The following is a 14,782-nucleotide window of genomic DNA, read 5'->3' as shown; positions in this document are numbered from 1 at the left end:
TACCAAAGGAAAATTCTGTCACTGACCTGCAGGCCCGTGGGAGCACGAACAGACAGTAAGGCTCACTTACTTTGGGTACAGTAAAGGCCAGTCCATCCCGGCGTACATTTGCACTCCCCGTCGTAGGCACTGCAGAAAGCTCCGTTGTGGCAGTTGCACGTGTGGATGCAGTTGGGACCCCAGTGAGAAGGTGGGCAAGCTAAAACAACAAATCAATTACTTAAATCTCAAATGACAAGGATCCTCACTGCTCGTTAACACAGAGCATTCATTCAAATAGGAGTACAGCTTGTGTGTGGGTTTTTTTTTTTTTTTTAATATCTGTTAGACTGTTCCATTCTGAGCAGACAGACAAGCACAGATTTGGGGTTCTTTTTAAAACACCAAGTCATTTTACTGTAGATATAAAGTGCTGAAAAAGATTAAATGTGAAAGAAACCAGCGGTACGTATTTGATACTAGGTAAACTAGGACACTGTTATTTTACAGCAGCTTTCTCGTAGATCCAATGACAGAGCAACATTAAGTTTCTTTTCTTGATTGAGTTTTTCATTTGAAGACAGTTCAACTGCACTCTGTTGGGGGGATAAGCATTTTAAGCCTTAAACGTGAAAGAGAGCAGACAGAGCAGGTTGAAGCATCTCTTGCAGCCTGACACAATAGTAGGGTTTACTCCCTGCGTTCCTGCTCTTAGATTCTGTATTATTGCCTAAGTGTGGCACATATAACTTGATTAAGGTAGTTCCTTGACCTAATAAGGCTTCCGATTTACTCATTTGTTTCCATAGGTCCACCAATCTATTTCTAATAGACAAGCAATTATAAATAAAGTAGGAGATTTTTTTCTTCCACTCATAATCATGCCTAAAAATGTTATGAGGTGCAATTTTAGTGATTACTTTGAAAATGTCATGGTGAACAAATTTGATACTGAATGCTAACATTAGACTAGYGAAGTAATCCCAAAATGCTAATTATTCAGAGACAGCAACAGATTTTTTTCTCTATGTCAGAATATCGCTAAGTGCAGGTGCTCTAAGAATACGTCCTTTTTGTGAAAACTTGGAATTTACATCTTAAGKTTTTTTTGTTGTTGTTAGTACAGAGTTGTGTCATTCAAAAACAGTTTTTTGGAATGACGATTTTATAGGAGAGAAGAAACAGGCTAAAGGCTAAAGTCTGATTCTTACTTTTGTATTAGTTTAAAAAGACTGATATCTCCTCATGATTGTAGATTGGATTTGGTCATCCAGAAATGTGTCTTGGGAGCAAGAGAAACTTTTTGATCCTTTAAATGTTTGCATAAGCAAAATGATTCATACATGTGTGTGGTTTGTATTTTTGCAAAGTGTTGCCCAAAATTTACTCCATTAAGAAACGTATTGCATTTTATTGAAAAAACTCACATTTTGTAATAAGTTTTTTGTTGTTGTTTCAATTTGTGATTTACAGTGATTTTTATTACTGCTGTTTGTTGTATGATATTAGTGGTCAAYGAAGAAAGAATGTAAATCACGCACAGAAAAAAGGTTACACGTTTCAAGAATGTCAGTAGTTCCAAAAGAAATTAATGGAATCATTATTTTCCATGGGAACGAAAGACTGTGATATGAAGCAAATAAAATTCCTCTCCTGTGGTCCATGAACACAGCCTCAGTAGAAGCCTCCATTCATACTGCTAGCACCATTTTCTTACATTGATTCATTGATTAAGTCTCCCCTCTTCCCAAATACTGCTACTCTTCCAACAACCTACTTATTTTACCATAAAAATGTGGACCCAGCACCTACGTTGCTACAGGCTTCCACAGGATAAGACACACAATTTATTTTGATCTCATACAGAGTGATGCTAATCACTTCTCAGAACGTCAGCCAAAAAAGAAGTTTTTTTTCCAAACTGACCAGATGTCAGATTGCAATGGTACAGAACCAGTTAACCTGGACCAATCAAACCGTGAATGATAGAAACCAATGAGGCATGTTATTAGGAAATGCACCTCCTTGGAAACCCTAATGCCATGTCTTTTGAATTTTGATGTATCAGGGTCTGATATAACTACATTTATTCAAAAAAATGAGTTAACTGAAGTTTTTGCGTGCATTACAGGACTGTGTGCATTTTAATGCATTATGGAATTGGTTATGCTTCCTTTAAGAATTTTATTTCAGGTATTTGTTTCTTGTTATTATTAATTCAGGTTGACACAACAATGTATCAGGAGAACATCTAATTATTTAATAAAATAACTCTGTGAAGCAGAAGAAAATTAGGGCTAAGTTCTTCTTTTCAAGTCAGGAACAGTCTTCACTTATTTTAGCACAGCAAGACCATATGTAAATCAAGTGGAGTATAATCACACTAAAAACGTGCATCTCTGAAAATTATTTTTRAAAGGAGGAAGGAGAAAAATCTGCTAAAAAGTGGTAATTAATAATAAAAAGTCATAATGCAAGAAACTCTTGACAAGAACGCTCAAGTGTTTGACAAGAAAAAGCGTGGTCTTGAGCCTGAGCTCTAGCTTGGSTCTTCAAAAATCCTGGCTTTTTTGTGAACTTTGCCGATAACTCTCTATATGACTGCAATCAAAACAACCCAATATTTCAGTGTCTCAGTTTAAAAAGAAATCAATGGTAAAACAATATCTCTGTCATTCATAAGAATATCCTACCGATACCAGCTGTGCCATGTTTGTAACAYTGTTGCAATGAGGCTACAAAATTACCCAGACAAGTAAACAACTAGCCATGAAGTCACTATGCAAAAAAGATTGACAGCATCACAGAATACTGTAGGTTGGAAGAGACCTCTGGTGTCCAGCATCCAGTCCAATGTCCTGCTCAAAGGATCTTCACAGATGGAGATTCCCCAATCTCTTCAAGGACAGAGGTTTCAACCTCTCTGCGCAGCCTGTCCCAGTGCTTGACCACTCTCAGAATAAAGATTTTTTTCCTTATGTCTGATTACAGTTGCCTTGTTGCAATCTCCGAGCATTATCTCTTGGTTTCACTCTGCTTCTCACTGTGCACTTCCGAGAAATGGCTGGATCCATCTTCTCTGTAATTCTTCTTTGAATAGTGGAAGACCTCAGCTAGATCCCCTCCTTAGCCTCTTCTTGCATGCCCTATGCTCCAGCCCCCTAACCTTCTTAGAAAATTCATGGGCAAATGAATGTGCAATAATGCAAATGAAATACAAAAAAAGTAAATCTCTCTTCATTATAGGCAATGAAGTCCTCATTTCTCACTTAGAAAATATTTTTTCACCAACAAGTAGAGAATTTAAAACAATTAGTCAGGCTGTAGCTATTGAAAAATAATGGAAAAAAAGAAGTTGACTCTTACGCTGTGAGCAGTCACTACCAATCCAGCCAGGGTAGCACTGACAAGACCGGTCGATAGGATTACACGTGCCGTTATTGGTGCATGTGCAAATTCCGATGCAGTTCTTGCCAAATCTACCACTGGGACACACTGAGAACAAGATATCAGTATTAGAATTCTTTAGGAATTAGCACATAGATTATATCTTCTTTATTTTAAGACAAAAACAACAGATGTTTTTGTATCAAGRAAAGTATATTATTTAGTATAATACTGAAGCAAGGTATTATAGATTCTGGTAAGCTCATTTCATTCCGTCATTTTACAAGTGATACATAGAAGAACAAAATGTTGGTTTAAAGACAGGCATTTTTCACACTTTCCATAAATTTTCAAACAGCTTAAATCTGCTTAAGAGTCTACATTTATAAGCTTCACATCCTACAACAGAAACCATTTTTGGTCTTATAGGTATCCAACAGATATGAAAATTATTAGAATTCTTGGCGTCTACCAACCATTGTAGTAATTAGAGGAGTATTAATTAGAGCTTGTACCTTCATTACAAAGGGCTCCTGTAAATCCAGGTAAGCAGTCACATAATCCAGTAATGTGGTGGCAGGGACCACTGCTATGTACACACTGGGGGCATGTCTGGCTGCAACGGTGCCCATAAAACCCAGGGGAACAAACTAGAATCAGAAAGAACAAACAGTCATCATCTCCYGCACTATCTATACAGTCATAAACCGCTCTTCAGTGCGTTCATTGCTAACTTCGATTAGCTCCACTTCCTAAATATGTATGGATTTCAATGGTGGTTGTTTTATTCATACAGTTCCAATAAACATAGACTGCTTTACATTGCGTATAACATACGTATACAATGTGTATAAAGGAGATTTGTTTCTCTTCCTTGAGGGCTTACCATAGTCCAGTTAGTAACTAGTTAGTTTACATTCTATTACTTATCCAGTCAAATACACTGTTACTTAAAATAAGGAAAAGAGAAATATTGTACTTTATATATATATATATATATATATATATATATATACACATATATACACACATATATATATATATATATATATATACACATATATACACACACATATATACATATGCATGTATATTTCAAAAATAAAACGTATTTTACATATTATACATATTTGCCTACATATTACATGTCTTCTATGGCACGAACATCTTTTAAAAACATATTTGAAGAAAAATACTTTAGAAACAGGGATAGCTTAATCTGTACATGAGTAGGCACACTTTAGACTTCAACTTCTTATGTGTCTTCTAACTCACTATACAAATCTAGATCACTTTAGCCATTACTTCACTGAAAAAAATGTATTAATGTTTTCAAGCCATCCTTTCAGTTAAGCATTCATGATACTCATTACATGAGCCAGTCAGCTACACATTACCTCCCTAGCTTTTACAGAACTTCAGACCAGAAAAACACAGTCCTCCACTTAATTCCTGTGTCAAAGGCACTAGTCCCTTCTTATGCAGAACTCCACCATCAGCCAAACAAACAGAGGAAGGAGGAAGGGGTGAAAAAGAAAAAGGTTGTTGTATAAAATCATGAAATCTCTCTGTTTCTCTAATCCCTTTCAGCATTCTTTTTTCCTGATTAGAGTATTAGGTAATGCTTTAAGGGAAATACCTGTTGCACAGCAGCAATTAGCACTTACAAAAACTAACTTGGTATCTCTTCAATATTTTAATTTCATTCAAGATTCACCCTTCCAATTATATGCTTGATATAAGTTATGTTGTCAGATCTCCCTTGAGATCTTAACTTTTCCAAGTGGATCAGTGCCTTAAGATCTTCCTGTTTACTAAAAAGGCACTTTCTGATTGGGATCCAAATTATTCATATGACCTCCTGGCCTTGGGACTGCACATGAGAGACTAGATTTGAGAGCCATCGGAGGGGAAGCCGCTTCTCTTTGTTACATATATTAATTCCAAGGCACAATAAAGTTTTACATTTAGTCTACCTTTGGATTAACTGTAAAGCCTGCAGAGATTAGCTAGTGAGAATAATTACTGCACTTATTTAGAAATGCCTAAGGGAAACTAATGCTACAGTAATGCATTTAGTAGTACCAGAGGCAACCACACTCTCATCCTGAAATGCCACCCTGCCTGGATCCTCTGGTTCTCTCCTTCCACCTTTTGGCAATCATTTGCTTGCTCCTTCTTCCTTTCCGCCTCTTTCGGAGGACCCAGCAGCCTCTCCACTTGGCCTTACTCCAACTGCTTCTTGACTCTGCTCCTGGGAGACCTCCTCTGGAAAGAGGGCTAGRTCCCAGCTTTGCTCTGCTCTGGCCACGTTTCCTTCTTTTCTGCCGCAGTGCAAACTGAGGCCAACAGGGCAACTGGCAGGCTGCGACAAATCCTCTTGGATGAGTGGATACTTTGCATATCATCTTATTTTTGCCTTCCTGTTTCTGGTATGATTTGCCTCAGTTCACCTCTCTTCTCCTGCTAACGTTTAACTTTTACAGAGAYGAATTTTTAAAAACCAAGTGTGTGTACCTTTTACTTGCAGTGAGGCCTGACCCTATTAGCCATTCCTTGCTGCTTCAGAACAAGTGTTAAATAAAAACAATAATTAAGCTAACAATTCCTACCAAACTCAATGGAAAGCTAAGCTATGTAACTTTTGAAACTCAGGCACACTTTAATTAGCTACCAAAATATGTATTTAAAAATGCTGGTCAACCACATTTAGAAATGTTAGCCTTTGAATGGACTCTCCTACCATATTTTTTTCTTATAAAGTCATATGCACAGCAATGGCAGTGCACAAATAGTAAATGAAGTAAAATTATACAATGGCTATAAGAGGACTGTTAGTTGAAAATATTGTTAACTTCAGGTAACACCTCTTTCTGCATGCTCATACATTCCAATGATTAAAATGTCCRATTGAAGACTGTTTCACAGTACAGCTAACACAGTACTACAGTGTTATATCATACACATTCCAAACGCAGGAGAAAGAAACTGAGGTTTTAAGACATTTATTTTGCACGTACTTCTCTGACAGGTGGTGCCTCTGTATCCCGGCGCGCACTCGCAGATGCCGTCGTCGGGAGAGCACGAGGCTCCGTTTTTGCAGTAACAGGACAAGGAGCAGTTTGGGCCCCACTGTCCCTCCGCGCACACGCTGTCACAGTGTATGCCTGCAACCGCAAACAAGGAGGACGGTCAACGCTTGCACATCAAGAGCTCTTACTAAGTCACGGCATGCACAGTTAGTTGAAACCTTTGGTTCTCTGCAGGACTGATACTTAAAACACTGCTAACAAAAACTGTTTATTAATACATCACTAGCATCAGGAGAATAAAATAAAAACAAGGTAAACTTGCATCTCTGCTCCTGCCTTCCCTGGATCCCAAAAGAGTGAACTTTTTATATGCCAGTTTTGAGGAGAGGTACATAAGGACTGATCCTAAGCTCTGTAACAGGAAAGCATTTCTGTTGGCAATTCACGTGGAAAATAAGAGCTCCATGGGATTCTACTGCCAGGCTTATTGCCTGCTGATATTTTAAGATCAACAAAGATGAATGCAAACCTCTCAATATTATAGACACCGCAATCATTTCCCAAGAATTATATATATAACTTTATATAGGATAAAGGATATATATATATATATATATATATATATATTTGTATCATTTTATTCATCTCACTTTCACCATTGGTACATGCTATTTAACAGCTAAAAACAGAAATGAGAAGCAGAAAATAATTCAAACACAGCAAAAGAGCGGCTGTAGCAGCTGTTTCAAAACAGCAAAAGCCTATTCTCAACTTTGTCATGCGGGAAATACATGACAAAAGGTCCTGCAGAAACTTTTCCTTCTGAATGTAAAAATTCTTAAGGTCTGAGACAATTTAACGAAATAATAGGGAGGCAGGATGCAGAATGACTTCTAATTAGGAGTGAGCTGATTACTGCTAAGCCTCATACCAAATGGAAAAATGTAGAGGGCACAAAAGGCTGCCAGAGCCCCACGTGAGCATTCCAAAACGCTGAGCCGCCGCAGCGTTAAGGATGCTGGTCAGTCGCTGTTTTGTCTGACCGCTTTTGGCACCAAATTGATTATCAGATCACCATGAMCTCAACCCCTATACATCAATCATAATGCAAACTGCGGATTGGAATCGTCCAGTCGTGGGGGGTTGCTTTTTGCTTGTTTGTTTTTTGCTTTTTTTTTCCCCCTCTTTTCAAGGCAGCAGCATTAAATATAACTTTCTTGTTTGTTTTTTTTTTCCATTAGCTACTTTTTTAAAAGTACGCTGCCTGTTAAATGCCAGCAGGCACCACTGTGGCGCTCAGACCGTATTGTGTCTACAGTACTTTGCATTAACAATTAAGTGTTATTGTAGTGCCTCTACTGAATGAAGCACTTCGCTAAGGGAAAAGTGGACTGAATCCAACCCCAAGTATGACTTGCTTTGTAGGTATTTCCAGCAAAATATGCCATAGGCTCACTGGCTGCCAAAGCCTTAAAAAAGCAAAACAGTTTCACATGTGACAAGCCTCAGCTTTGAAGAGCAAAACCCAGTGTTCATAACAACACTGAAAAATAAATTACTCTGTTTATTCACAGACCTGACTCAGAGGTAATTCCCCTACCCTCACTGCCTATAGCCGAGGACCAAGTCTTTAGTTAGAGAAAAGGTGAGACTCCAGCCCCTTAAACTGTGTTTCTTCGTAAGAAAATCAACAGCTTGAATCATTGAACCAAACAGACTGCACCAAATAATGCCAGCGATGGAGAAAACATTTGGTTTTTAGAATCCACACACAGAGCGGTAGCCAACAGCACCTAGGTCACCTAACAGCCCTGCGGGGACACTCATCRTTTGATTAATACTGGCCTGAAATGAATGCATTGCCAAAAAACGAGTCTCCTTACGGCATTACTAACCTTTTTCATTTTTGCCTATAGAGGGAAYGTCATTCTCTCTTCATCCACATTTAAGGGACAACATAAACCTGCTTCTCAATAGCTTATCTTGACTTTTCAATTACTTAACTAAGTCCCTATTTGTGCACAAATTGAAAAAAAAGAGTGGTCTGAGAGATGCTGATGTCCCCCGGTGAAGCACATGAGCAGGATGAGATCACTGCATTTTTTAAAACTTACTTCAGATGCTTAAAAGTGCTCTGCCTAAGATTCCCAAATTCAAAAAAATGCATTTTTAAAAGTCTGTGAAAGCACAAGCTCACACACATTCCMGGGGTTTCAGAGCTGAGCCTGACACTCTCTGTTCCTGCGAGCATTATTTGTCATATCATACGKAGCTTCGCTCAGCGAACCCTGCCAGAGAAAAGGCGTTTTTCACCGAGTTTTAATGGGTTTCTGTGGTGTTCGACATACAATGGTCACTGTTAACAAAGTCAGCAGTTGCCAGGAGTTACCGTAGTGCATTATCGGAGATTATGTAGAGCAGCGACGTACAATAACACCAGGCTCAATTATATCGCCCTGATCTGTGCACAGAGGACGCTTTATGACAGTGCGGTGTCAAAGGGTGACACTGGGCGCACTGGCGGAGAAAAGACAACGAGYCCCACGCTACCCAGGACCGCGACGCTTGAAAGAGCCAACCGCACCATTAAAAATGAAAAGGCAGCAAAGCTCCTGTGGTACCCATCAGGGAAAATCCTCCGTACAGGAAACTGAGAGGAAAAGATCATCTTTCCTTCGTTTCCACGCCTCACGAGGAGGTAGTCAGGTGAAGAACRCTACTCCCCTGCTTAGAAAAAGCAAAGTGCATCCTAAATACCGCTGCATAACTATTACGACAATCTAATATTGCTGAATATTACATCCTATTCACTGTAAAAAGGATTTTTCTTTTTATGGCTGTTGTTGATCACACGCACTTTCACCCTGTGTGCAAGAGTGTGCCAGGAACAACTGCAGCAAAGCAGGAATACAGATTGATTCAGTGACATGGGGTATCTCTACATAAATGGTTTTAAATCTCGTTCACTCGCTATTATTTAGATAAGCCCGAAAGGCACTTAGAAATGGAAAACCATTCCACATTTTACAGCTGAAAAAAATCAAATATATATGCTTTTTTGAGAAAGAATAGGTCAGAAATATTAAAAGGATTGGAAAAAAAAAACAGAAAAAGAATTTTCTAGAGCCAGATGCTCTCTATTAAATTTCAGCAGGGAAAGCTATGCTTTTCCAGAAAAGCTAGAAATTAGCAAGGTGGGAGTGGGAAGATTTTTACCAAAACTTGGAAAGGAAGATTCAACTCGGCCTTTCCAACAACGTCACCAAGAGCGCACTAGCGCATCATCGCCGCTATTTTAAGTAGTAATTTCTTAGGCGGTAAAACTTATTTTCGAAAACGTTTGCGGGTTGCTTTTGATGCCGATAAGGAGACGGGTGAGGAAGTGTTTTTGCCAGGGCCGGGGACAAAGAGCTCTTTGACGGCCTCGCCGAGTTGCTAGGCGATGGCTGARCGGGCACGATAAACTTCGGCTAAGCCGCTCCGGAGAAACGCTCGCGCATTTAATGCCCGGTGCTTTATGCCAGGGGCCTCGCGTCTAAATCAGCATTCCCCCGGCATCCGTAATTGCGTGAATGAAGCAAAATAATTCTTGAGGGATACCAGTGTTTCTGCCCGCTAGCTAGGAGAGTGTTTACGTACTTCCTATGCCGTATGTTTAATATGCTGAGATTCAAAGATCCATCCAAGTCAGTTCAGCAGAGCACTAATTTGTTTTAGCACTTAAAAGGCTAAAAAAATCTACAAATTATTTCTTATGATCTCGCAAGGCAAATTTATTATTGGACTAAGCACTATTTTCCAGCTTATTATGTTTCCATTAGTCTGATAGRAAGTTATCTAAACTTTAAAATGTCACAAATAAATTTATCTCATAAAGAACGCGTATTTGCTATACAATTTGTCTTCACGGCACATGGAGCTTTCCAGTATCATCTCASAATTGCAGTCTATTTTTGTATTGCTGTACTTCCCATATAACAGCATAAACAAGAGGCGGCTCAGGCCCTCAAAACTTGGGGTCTCGTTAAAGTCAAGGATAAAATTTCATTATGGTGTCAGATCTCTCCCTTTATATTTAATTATTGGAGACAAGCTCTGTTAAACACTAGATTGTTTCTGTTCAAGGAAGCTGAGGCTCCTGACGGGGGAAAGCTAGGTGAGAATTGCTTCCCTGCTTCTCTGGCAGCCCGAAGAAAGGGGAGCAGCAGTGCAGGAAAGCGGGGCAAAACTTCAGAGGTGCTATTTAGAAACACCCTTCGGTGTCTTAAGGCAAGAAGAGGCCTCGCTCTCAAGTTGAAGAGAGCCAGAAGAACAGTCTCAACTTAAGGAGCTAATGAAAGCATCCAAGACTTCTCCAGAAGTTCAGACTGCTGCTTCTTCACTGCAGCAGAGGAAGAGCATGTACCTGGGAGTTTTGGTAGGAAGCCACCTCTGAAAAACCTCTATACCAGAATTGTTTTGCATCAGAGCTTGAAGGCAAACAGCAGTATCTATAATTTTTAGCAGAAGAATCACTTGTGAGATATCCCTGGTTTCTTCTCAAAGACTGTATTGTAGCTGCCCGCTGTCATCCAGCCCAGCGATGCAGCCACCAGGATGACACAGTGGCCACACGTGAGCTTGTTTTGTGGCACACTGAACATTCACGCGCCACACGCGCAGGCAGAAATCAGCGGCAGTGAAGGGAAATCTCTGTTCCCAGCGGCGAATCTAGGACAGCAAGGGTGTGCCGGGGCATTAGCACCATATGCGCTGCTCCAGCRGCAGCTCCTTTTTCAGCGTTGAGTTGAGGAAGACCTATGACAGGAGTCTTTTATGTCTTTTTCTTGTACATAGTAGGAGAAAATCCCCCAGGTCCACATTAAAAGCTAGACTTCTGGTCCGTGCTCCCCAAGGGGACCGAGTTGGTTACACGGGCGAGGCGAGGGCAAGTCTCTCGGGGGCAATCCAGCAACAAATACGCCTCTTGGAAATCACGTCGGGAGCACGTGGGAAGATGCAGCATTTCCYTGCAGAAACAACTCATCCGGGGCTGGACAGTCTGACTAGCGTCAGCAGGTGGCCAGCACAGCAAAAGCCACCAACACCCAATCTGCTGTGGCACACGGATGAACCCTGTGCGGGCTGGTATGATGTAGGCTGATACTGATGCATCTGTCTTTCCCTTAAAACAAAGCTGTTGTTTTGGTACAGACAGCAGACTAGTGGTATTTCGTAATCCCCGGCATCACATAACTTTTCAATTGATTTTTAAAATTAGAAATGTGGTATGAGTGTGACATGACACTTTCTTCAGGATCTGAAAGGTCCAACAAAAGTGTGTCCAAAACACCAGAATAATGTTTTATTACTAACAAGCACAGTGTCTGGAGGAAAACCTTGGCCTTTCTTACAACGGCTTAATGGGAAATGTTGGTTTGCAAGAATATGAATTCTCTAATCTTTTAGACATCTTTTACTTACAGTATGAACTACTAGCGGACTTAACCATAATTATCTGTTGGGAGAACAAGTTTACTGTGTCTTTCTTCTGCTTTATAGCTCTCTCTTTTAAGGCTTCTTACTCTTTTCCACTGTCTGCTATTGCGATCCCACCAAACGAAGAGAAGTTATTTATAAGTTACAGTTAAAATGTCAAGGGACGAAGAGTGTTTTGGGGCAGACATCATCTTCAGTGTGGGCGGATTTTTCACATTTGTACCATCATGTCATGTGGCTCCTGGAACATGTTGGAATAGTGAGATTGCCAGGAAAAACTGCCACTATTAACTCTTGCTTTTCTGTGGAAAAATTAAAAGCTGCTCTACAGTGAGCACTATTGGTTTAAATCACAGAGAGATCTTTAATGACAGTCTTACAAAGTAACTTTTTTTTTTTTTTTTTAAGGATGAAAAAAAATCTAAGTATCCCCTTAGGCAACACTAGAAGACAGAAGAACAATGTATTTTTCTTTTTTTAAGAAACAGTTCTATTTTTTTTTTTTTTTGAGTTTTAAGATCAATCGTGACATAGTCAATAATTGAATTTACGGTGTCATTCATAAACTAAGAGGATTTCCAGAAGCAAAAAATAACCTGCTTATTCAAAAATAAGGAAAAATTTATTTAAAAAACTAAACCATACAGCATCTTATTGGTGACCTAATGCTCAAATGCAGCTCTATCTTGACACTAAAATAAAAGGCAGCACATTAGCTAGGCTGCCTTAAAGTACCCAACTATAACCCTTGTACCTTTTTCAGAAGCACGGAGCTCCCTCACTACTGGGGCGAGCATGCACTGTACCAGGTCAGGATCCCATGCAGTGTGTTCCAAGTTCCCCCAAATTACACTGCAGCTATCCAGCACAAGAAAAATCTCCACCCTCCATTCATTTCTGCAAAGTTACACAAATCATTGCCTCTCACAAAATTCCCTGGGGAAAGTGCAGACAACTAGGTCTGAGCAAAGTATTGCATTCAAAATATCRTTTCGGAAAAAATATATAATTTTACTGGCATCAAAACATTTGAGGAAATCCATAATGGATTCATCTACTTAATTCTTGTCAAAAAAGAGCGGACTCACATTTCACATTCTTAAGCTTCCTCAAATGTATTTTTTTAAAATCTCTCCGAATATTCATTAGATAGCCTTCATTTGGGTTAGATTAGCATTGGACTAACAAAAAGTCAGATTTTTTTTCTTATTTTTATTTTGGTAAGTACTCTTAACCACCAAAAATGAGCAAGTCAGATAGTTACTTTAGCAAATCTAATAAAAGAAATGTAAGYTAAGCTAACATCATTTATTGCACTGTAGTACCTTAATTTTCACAAGTTCTCCAGCTGCTTCTCCTATTGTGTGTACAAATACGTATACATTCAGCCTTCTTAATCCCACAGTCTAATGATATCTCTGCAATGTAACGTTACAGTACGGCTATTTGAGAACTTGTTTCTAAAGTGTTTTTTCCCATTTTAATCCTTCTAAATATAAATAGCTACATAAATAAGGGCAGATTCCTTGTGGGTATTGCTCTGACATGTGAAGTGTGGGAGGAGGATTTTTCCAGACATTGAGTATAAAGTTAACTATCCTGTTTATGTCATATTGTGTGTCTAGACATCACCAACGTGTTGAAACTAGTCTCTGATACACATGCTGTTGCAATGATGCTGACCAGGGATGAACACTCAATTTTATCTATAATGATGCATGAAGTCTCTTTCTACTCAAATCTTTTCCCTTTTTAAATATGAAGAAAAAACAAGTTTTCATTAAAGGCAAAAGTATTTCTTCCTTTTCATTACCTGAATCGAAGTATAGTCAAAACTAACACTATTTTWAAAGTCCTTAGGTTAGATATACTACACCAGCTAGGTCATGGTTTTTATTCCGTCATTCTGTTACAAAAAGTTGTCAGATTTTTACTGTTGTCTTTTAAAAACTTYCCATTTTAATTTGACTTTATTTACTTACACACTTTGGGTCTTTATGATGATTTGTCTTAGTATTAGAAGACTAACAAGACATACTTTGGATAGTACTTGTAGAACTTGTGAACATCTCTGACTCTATGCATCAAAGGTGCTCAAGATCAGCAACTCCTCACATATTTTTATGTGGGTCTTTTTGTTCAATAGGTTTACTAGCTTAGGAAACCCTATTTTGAGCAGATTCAAATAGAAATTGGAGAAAGTATGTTCATACGCAAACCCATACACAGAATCACAGAATGGTTGAGATTGGAAGGGACCTCTGGAGATCATCTRTAGTCTAACCTCTCTGCTCAAGCAGGGTCACCTACAGCACATTGCCCAGAATTGTCTTCAGATGGCTTTTGAATATCCAAGGAAGGAGACTCCACAACCTCTCTGGGTAATCTGTTCCACTGCTCACTCTCACAGTGAAGAAGTTTTTTCTCGTGTTCAGACAGAACTTCCTAAATTTCAGTTTGTGCCTGCTRCTACCAGTCCTACTGCTAGGCACCACTGAAAAGAGCCTGGCCCCATTGTCTCTACACCCCACCTTCAGATACTTATGCACATTGATAAGACACCCCCCCACACACTAAATCTTCTCTTCTCCAGGCTSAAGAGTCCCAGCTCTCAGCTTTTTCTCACATGAGAAATGTTCCAGTCCCTTAGTCACCTTGGTAGCTCTTCTGAGACTACTTGAAAATAGTTATAAAAGGTAGTAAACTTTATAACAAGATAACCCAAAAAGAAAAAGTARTATCTCTGAAACAATACTAGATTTGGTAATACAAATAATATTTTTTTCAGAATTCAATCAAATTGTTTTTATTCATATTTGCACTCTTGTGGTAGTCATTTCCCAGGGACATTTGAATTCCTGAGTTTCAGTCACACTGCACCTTGTGGGAAGAAAATAAAACCAACA

At 39.1% G+C, this 14,782-nt stretch overlaps 1 protein-coding gene across 3 annotated transcripts in view; it reads right to left on the bottom strand.

The window, feature by feature from the left end:
* The window catches only part of MEGF10 (multiple EGF like domains 10), a 103,137-nt gene that overhangs the window by 14,341 nt on the left and 74,014 nt on the right, over window positions 1-14,782 (bottom strand). For all 3 annotated transcript variants that reach the window (XM_085323261.1, XM_085323263.1, XM_085323262.1), the window contains exons 14-17: window positions 6,387-6,533; window positions 3,882-4,016; window positions 3,346-3,474; window positions 71-199 (exon numbers count right to left, since the gene is read on the bottom strand). In XM_085323261.1, coding sequence (XP_085179387.1) covers window positions 71-199; window positions 3,346-3,474; window positions 3,882-4,016; window positions 6,387-6,533 — 540 coding nt within the window. The remainder of the gene's footprint in view (window positions 1-70; window positions 200-3,345; window positions 3,475-3,881; window positions 4,017-6,386; window positions 6,534-14,782) is intronic.

This window comes from Rhea americana, unplaced genomic scaffold (assembly GCF_003343005.1).
Source record: "Rhea americana isolate MKP2758 unplaced genomic scaffold, rheAme1 scaffold_83, whole genome shotgun sequence".
Taxonomy (NCBI): Eukaryota; Metazoa; Chordata; class Aves; order Rheiformes; family Rheidae; genus Rhea; species Rhea americana.
The sequence above is the reverse complement of the archived record's forward strand: the minus strand, read 5'-3'. Positions and strand labels throughout refer to the sequence as shown.